The following is an 8,068-nucleotide window of genomic DNA, read 5'->3' as shown; positions in this document are numbered from 1 at the left end:
TCTCCATGACCCACAGAAGGAGAGAACTGATTTGGGCACGTTACCTTCTGCCCTCTACATTTGCTCCCATTGCACAAGCTCACCCGTGTGCACACACATAGAAAGAGAAAAAGACAAGGCGGAATTCTGGAATCATTTTCTATTTAGTGGAAGGACAGGTGTCATAAGAAGACTCATTCACAATTTCCTTTTGAAAAACAAACCACTTGAACTTGTGCTGACAAGATGGCCCAACTTGATATGTGGTTTCTAACAACCAAACCTCAGAAATGCATCCCATTTCAATGTGGAGTACAGCAGGAACCACAGACCAAACCTCAAAATAGGCTCCCTGAGAAAATAGCCTTTCTAAAATAATTTCTCTTTCTACACATGAGCCATTGTGTCCCCCTCCCTGAAACCTGCTTTTTCCATGGCATCATGAGGAATAAAAATGAAACCCAAGAGGGCCATGAGCCTCAGGACCACAGAGCAACCTGGGAGTCACCACGAAGGTAGGTAGGCATTTGCTGTTTCCCTGACAATTTTGAGTTTTCAGTCTGGATTGGGTAATTTGTTAGTAAAATTGTTAAGTAAATACTGTCTTTTCTTTCTTTTCTTTTCTTTCTTTCTTTCTTTCTTTCTTTCTTTCTTTCTTTCTTTCTTTCTTATAAAATTTATCACACCATAAATTTCAGGCTGGTCTCATTCTCCTGCCTCAGTCTCTTGTGTTGCTGGGATTACTGGCAAATGCTATCAGGCTGGAGCCCATGCATGCCAGGGGCTCCGTCTCTGGCCGACATCCCTGGCTGCCATCTCCTTTAAACGCCCTTTTTATAGTTCTATGCTTATGTCCAAGGTCAGATACAGATTATGTGAGACCTTTCAGAGATACCTATTAAAGTTAAGTTGTCTGTGACCTTTTGTATATGGCATACAGTGAATGAAAATTCAGCCATTAGAGCTGGAAACGTGGCTTAGCATTCAGAGTGCTACTGCTTTTGCAAAGGACCCAAGTTCAGTTCCTAGCATGGCCACAAACACCCACAACTCCAGCTCTAGGGAACCCAACGCCCTATTCTGGACTCTGTAGGCACTGCATTCATGTGTCCATAACCCACCCCACATATGATTTTAAAATAATAGAAATATTTTTAAAAGTTTTCAAATAAAATAAAAATATCCATTTTAAACGCACTTATTATCTGATCGCTTAATTAGCATAAAATCCCATTTAAACTAAACCTTAATTCGTTTATGGACCAACGGGTTCTGCATTTCTGACAGAACCCTCCACTGTATTTCCCCCCTCCCCCGCATTTCTGGAGGAGTGTGCAAGAGACCTTGTGACTGGCTTTTCTTCCTGCTCCTTTGTGCAGTGCTCAGCCAGGAGGTCAGGCAGTAACTAATGCCAAAGAAACATCAAAATAGAAAGTGCTAGCGTGTGCGGTCATGCAGCCGTTCAGGCTGCCTGAAGATTAGGAAACTGTTCAAACATCAGATCGCCGGCAGGCGTCTCAGCCCGGGCCTGTGCAAGGAGCACGCTGGGAGCGCTTTGGTGTCCCAGCTGAGGGAGAGATTAGGGATCAGGAAAGCCACCCGCGTGCGGCAGCCGGTACAAAGCTGGCTGAAAGGCCCTCCCAGCTGCGATCGCGTGGGACCCCCGTGGTGGGACCTGCGTACTAGGTCCTAGGTACTGGCAGGACACGTGTTCTGGGGGGGCCCCCCTGGCAGGTCCTCTCATGTGCAACCGCAACTTACGGAATCCTCTCCTTACTTTTGGAGAGACGCTCACGCCGGGAAGGGGCTTTGCTAATTGCAGGAAGTGAGCACGGGGAAGAAGTGGCAGAGAGATCAAGAGGAGGAGAAAAGGAGGAGGAGGAGGAGCAGCGGGGCAGAGCGCAGAGCCGGAGAGTCGCGCATTGCCACGGCAGGAGGTTGGGTCTCCGGCAATCCTGCTGTTCTCTGGGGTACCAGACGCTGCCCATCCCTGCTGTCCTCTCGCGGTCTCCTCCTCTCATGGCGTCTCCGGATGACCCTCTGCGCTCAGGTAAAGTGACACGGTGCCGCGCCCTCCCTTGGAGTGTGACCCACCAGCTGGGTTCCTGAGATTGAACCTCAGTCACCCCTACCCTGAGAGCGCTTTAGGACGCCAGGGCTCGCGCCAGATGTGAGCCGGGCTGGATGGGGACAGCTGTGGCACGAATCCTGCCTCTCCCAATCCTATCCCGGTGCGTCCCTTTCTGTGAGCAGCTGCTGACTGCTGGCCTCTTGCACCCTGCGAGGTGCTGCGTGGCCCTTCTTCCCACGCGCAGGCCCGGCCGAGCGCTTTTGTTCCGGGCCACGCGGGTGCCAGGTTGAAACAAGTCGGCAAACCTTTGGCAGAAAAGAACATAGGAGGGAGGATCGTGCGCCCCATCCCAGGCTCTCCCTTGCCCTCCACTCACACGTCATGTTCCCCTTCTCCCACCTGGCTTCACTTTGCTGAGATGGTGTTGCTTCTGTATGAGTCTTAACGACTCTTTTATAAACTATTCTACTGTCCACAGAGCTGCGAGGCCGCGCTTACCTGCACAAACCCCACCTGTGGAGGCCTTTAGTGCATTAAAAACGTTGTGCTTTGATAACCTGAGGTTGGCATCTAGAATTTTTCTATCGCTTATCTCTGCATTTAAGTAAAATCTCTTTAAACCTCATCTTCCAGGGATTCCCTCCCTCTGTCCTCTTGTAACCTAGCTACAAGCCTCCTCGGTGTTTGTGGGACACGCATGACGGATGGATGATGTGTCCCCTCGGCGTATGCTAGGGTTTTTTGTTTTTTTTTCCGGTTTTTGGTGCGGTTGAAAGCTCTGGTGAGAACCACACTGAACCAGACCCGGCTGCTGGGATAGATGAGATTGCCTGTGTTTCATATTTCGTTTCTTGAGCTGGATCAGGGACAGAGTTCAACTGTTCAGCCCGGACCTGACTGAGGAGATAGCATGTGTCTGACAGTGGCCAGAAGGTTAAGCTTGGAAAGGCCATGTTGACATCTTGAAGTGCTGGAGAGGGGGCTGTTTACCAGTGACATCAAAGAAAGAACTAAATTATTCAAATGTGCCAGGGTCCACAGGCTATCAATTGAAATGATTTGGCCTTCCCTCTCACTGTTTGCAAGAACAGATGGGAACAATTCTCTCATCCAGGTCCTGCTACTAACTCTGCCCCTCCCCACGCTTGTGCTGAGACCCAAATTAGTAAGATGCCAAGAGGTGTTAGGGATGATTTTAGTCGTAATGGTCCTAGACGTATCAAATGATACTGGTGGGAGATTTTAAAGGTGGAGAAAGGGAATTCAGTGGATGAGGTAACATTTACCTGAGCTGCCAACATCACTGGCATCAGATAAGGTGGGGGGGGAGGGGGATAGAAACCAGTTCAGTAGTGACATCAGTATAAAAAGCTGCAGGGCGGGCTGAAGAGATGATTCAGACAGCGAAGCTCCTGCCAAGCAAGCAAGCATGGAGGTTTGCCTTCTGATCCCTGGAACCCGTATTAAGAGCCAGATATGGTGGCACCCATCTGGAACCCCAGTGCCGGGAGCTCGTTGGCCAGCCAACCAAGGCAAACGGATGTGTTCCAGGTTCAGGGAAAGCCTCTGTCTCAAAGAATACTGTGGAGAAAGGTTAGGGGAATGGCTCTGTGGGTAAGGAGAGCTTGCTGTTCAAGCATGAGCTCTGAGTATAAATTCTCAGCACCCACATAAAAACTCAGTCATGGCACCCATGGGGCAGAGATGGGAAGCTCTCTGGGGCTCTCTGGCCACAAGCTTAGCTCCGGCTTCAGTGAGCGTCCCTGTCTCAAGCAGGTAAAGAATGATAAAGCAGGGTACTTGACATCCTCCTCTGGACTTCATGCATACACAGATGCTTACACAACACTAACACACACACACACAGAGTAATTGAGGAAGACACCTAAAGGTGCCTTCTAATCTGTGCACACATACCTGCATGAGCACCTGCACACATGTGCGTGTACCCACGTGAACGTGTACATAAACCCATGCACACAAAGCCATGTGGATGTGGGGGTAGTTGTATGATCTTGGAAGACAGTTACAGCGTTTTAGGACTAGAATTTCAGCTACGGTCTTAAGTAGCTTGGCCCATCTAGAACAATGCCCACAGCTTGCAGTAAAGGAACCAGCAAACCAAATCACTTTGCGTGTGGAATGGTGTGAGGAGAGGGAGTCCTGTAGACGATCTGTCTCTCACTTCATGAGGTAGAACCTAAACTTCCAGGTGAGGTCTTCAAGGAGAGGCGGACTGGGGCTCCCCACAAAGAGGAAGGAAGCCTCCTTCAGGGATCCCTTTGGCAGGGAGCGGTGAAGAACATATTCAGGCCTGGGGGATGCTACGAATATCCTTTCCCATTCTGGGAATCTGTCAGTCAAAGAGGTTCCTCCGGGCAATACCTGTCTTGACACATGTGCACTTCCATCCAGACGACCCACATGGCCCTTCCATTTCTGAAGGGCCAGTGCAGGTGCACAGCTGGCTGACTGAAAAGTTCACCTCTCCACCTCAGACCACTCCATTTCTCAGGGTTTTTTCACCCACCTCCCAACTGGGGTTTCCACACTGATGCGTGCTTCCTGTCAGTGGTCCCCCAAAAGGTAGTCAGAGTGAATTCTTCCTGAGTCAAATTCTGTCACCCTCCTGCTTAGACTCACTTCTGAGCAAATTCTCAGGCCCTAGAAGGGCCACCCATCCTGATACATCCTTACTCTTTCAACACCTTTGGTCACTTGCTGTTGGCATGACAGCCACACCGGATTCTTTCTTTCCTTTGAAAGGCTCTACAGTATGTGCCTCCCAGCCTCTGGCCCCTGGGAATATTGTTTCTACTACCTGGAAAGTTCCCTGTACCCTTCCCTGCCCATTACCTCCTATTTCTCCAGACTTCAAAGATAACTCAGCCTGAGAGCACCCTCTCAGCTCTCCTCGGACTTTTCTTTTCATGTTTCAAGGTTCTGTTTGGCCAGCACTACTCTCTCCACTGGAGAATACACTCCAGCTAGAACCCAAATCTGTCTTGCCTGTAGCCCCTCCCTAACTCCCGCCACAGTCCTCAGCACACACAAAGCCCTGCATAGACACATTTCACTCCAGTGAGTGGAGAAATGAATGGATGAATGATGATACAGAATTTAATAAAATTGCTTTGAACTGTGAATGCGTGGGGGAGGGGGGATGTCCTTTCTATATTTGTTCCTGAGGAACTTAATCATCAAGCAAAACACATCAGCAGAGTGAAACTTGCAAAGTGAAAAGAGAAAAATGACCTGTTCCCTCACACACATAATTAAGGTGTGTAGCTCAGTGTGGTAGGGTGCGCTTGCTTGACAAATATGGCCCTAGGTTCAATTCATTGTCTGTCTGTCTCTCTCTTTCTGTCCACACACATGGACACACACAGAGAGAAATATAGCATTATGCTGTATTGTGAAGTTAACTATCTTTTTAAGATTTATTGATTTTATTCTATATGTATGAATGCTTTCCCTGGATATATGTATATGCCTGGTACCTGTGGAAATCAGATGGAAGTGTCAGCTCCCCTGGAACTAGAGTTATGGATAATTGTTATCCACCACCTGGCTGCTGAGAACTGAATCTGGGTCCTCTGCAAAAGCAATGAGTACTCGTAAGCCCTGAGCCATTTCCCCAGGTCATGGAGTTCATTTTAAAAATTGTTTTCCTTTATGCGTATGTGGATAGATGTCTTGCCCCCGTTTGTGGGCACCGCTTGTGTGCTTGGGGCACTTGGAAGGCAGAAGAGGGCATTGGAGTCTCTGGAACTGGAGTTACAGATGGTTGTGAGCTGCCATGTGAGTGCTGGGAATAGAACCCCAGTTCTTTGGAAAAGGAGCTGGTGCTCTTAACCACTGAGCCATCTCTCCAGTCCCTATGAGGTTAATTTTTTACAAACAATTTGCATACTAAGGAGCTTCACAAGATGCTTGCCATCCCAGGGAGAGATGGTGATGATGATGGTGAGGGGTAGCTGTCGTTCTCAACCTCCGTCACTGATCTGCCATTGGCTGTCAAACATGACTAAAATCTGGCTGTTCATGTTTATGTGGCTATTAAGGCAGACAAGGAAGGCCTAAGTGAAGAGACGGGATACCTTGTTACCTAAGCATCATGGTGGCAGAGTACAGTCATGTGGCTTTTTCTTTGTTCAAGGTCCTATTTTCCCTGCATAACCTGGGTGTTCTGGAGAAGCGCTGGTTCTAGTCCTGGCCATCAGCCTAGGACTGTCCCTTTGGAGGTGTGTCTCACCTGTCCTCTGCCCTCCCTCCCTCTCTCCCTATACATGAGTCCTGCCCAAATCCAGGGTGAACTACTTCCAAAATCAGCCCCTTCCCCAACTAGTTCAGCCATGTGACAGGCCAGAAAGGAGCTGTCTGCACCTTCCTGTGCCTTTGAGAGTGCCTGATCCTAAATCTTCACAAGCAGGAATGAAAACAGCTGTGGGTGAGAGAGAGCTTTTGGGGAGGAGGTAAAAAAAAGAAAACAAATAAAAAAAAAACTTACCTCTGAAATTCCAGGTTCAAGGAGTCGCCCTCAATTTGGCGCTAGAATGCACAAAGGGCCCCACTCCTGCCTGGGGAACTGGGAGACGGGCACATTTCCCTCTTTATTTTCACTGAGCGATGCCCCTTCAAGCTGGCTCTGGAGATGAGAAGGTTGGGTCCCTGAGTTGAGGATGAGTAGATGAGATTCTGGATTTAGAGTGGACGTGGCTTTGGAGAGAGTGAGTACTCCACACCTGGGAAGGATTGGAACTGTCATGCTTGAAAAGACGTGCTGGAGTTCTAACCCCCATCAGCTCAGCAAATGATATGCCGAAGTCAACACCCAGTTACCTCAGAATGTCACCTTTTTTGAAAACAGATTTTACTAGGGTAGTCTAGTTAAGCCGAGGTCATGCGAGTGGATTGCTCTCCAATATGAAGACGTTTTTATAAAAAAAGATATGGGGCCAATGAGATGGCTCAGGGGGTCAAGGAGCTTGCTGCACAAACCTGGTGACCTGAGCTTGAACCCCCGAACCCACATAAAGATGGAAGGGGAGACCCAACTGCACAAAGTTGTCCCCTGACCTTCATGGGTGTGCTATGACATATGCGCGGGCACACACTAAATAAATGAAATTTCAAAAGATGCAAAGCTTGATTGAAAATAAATAAGACAAGTCTGGACATGACATCCTCAGCTGAGTCTGTCTGGTGAACTCGGCCTGAGCCAGTTCTAGAAAAACCAGCCAGCCTTGAGGTCTCCGGGTCAAAGCCTGCCTTTTCTGTGTGTCTGCGAGTTTGAGCACACAGTGTGGAGAGGAGGGCCCTCAGACCTTTTCAGGATGGCTGCAAGGCTTAGCTGAGGTCCTGCCACACAAGTTGCTTCTGTGACCATGAAGAGTATAGGGTCCCTTTCAAGGTAAGCAGCCCTTCAGTGGGCGCCAGCAGGGGCTCCTCTCATCCACCTTAATCCTGATACTCCAAGGAGGCAATGGAAGATCTCACAGGTTGAGGGCTCATCCCCAAGACTGCCACCTCCCTTAAGATTGCACGCCCATATTAGTGAGCCTGTGCTTCTGAGAATTCCATGAAACTTGACCAGTCGGCTTGGGAAAAATACATTTCCTAACCTTTACTAGCTTGCTTTTGTGGTGCTGAGCATGGAACTTATCACTCTCTCACGGAGCTCTCCATCCCCTTCAGCCCATGAAGGATTCTACAAAGGATGCAGATAAAGAGACAGATGCTCACAGTGAGGTGTGGGAAAGAAGGGGCATGAAGCTTCCCAGGCCTTCCTAAGTGCCAATGTCCGGTGTCCATATGCTTAGCTGACCAGAGCTCTCTGAACATGTCCCTACACGAGGGACAGTACCTCGTGTAGCCCAGGTTGCCCCCTAGCTAGCTATGTTGGATAATCTTGAACTCCTCCTCTTCCTGCTTTCACCTCTGGAGTGCTGTGATTAGAGACATGCAACACTATACTGGGTTTATATAGTGCTTTGCGGATGCAAGGCAAGTATTCTA

At 48.9% G+C, this 8,068-nt stretch overlaps 1 protein-coding gene across 1 annotated transcript in view; it reads left to right on the top strand.

The window, feature by feature from the left end:
- The first annotated feature begins 1,522 nt into the window (after positions 1-1,522).
- Edaradd (EDAR associated via death domain) overlaps positions 1,523-8,068 on the top strand; it is a 36,643-nt gene continuing 30,097 nt past the window's right edge. Inside the window, exon 1 of the mRNA XM_055603922.1 lies at positions 1,523-2,029. Within this exon, the coding sequence (XP_055459897.1) occupies positions 1,999-2,029 (31 nt within the window). The 5' untranslated portion in view covers positions 1,523-1,998. The remainder of the gene's footprint in view (positions 2,030-8,068) is intronic.

Source organism: Psammomys obesus, unplaced genomic scaffold, assembly GCF_907164565.1.
Source record: "Psammomys obesus unplaced genomic scaffold, mPsaObe1.curated_primary_1811, whole genome shotgun sequence".
In the NCBI taxonomy this organism is placed as follows: Eukaryota; Metazoa; Chordata; class Mammalia; order Rodentia; family Muridae; genus Psammomys; species Psammomys obesus.
The sequence above is the reverse complement of the archived record's forward strand: the minus strand, read 5'-3'. Positions and strand labels throughout refer to the sequence as shown.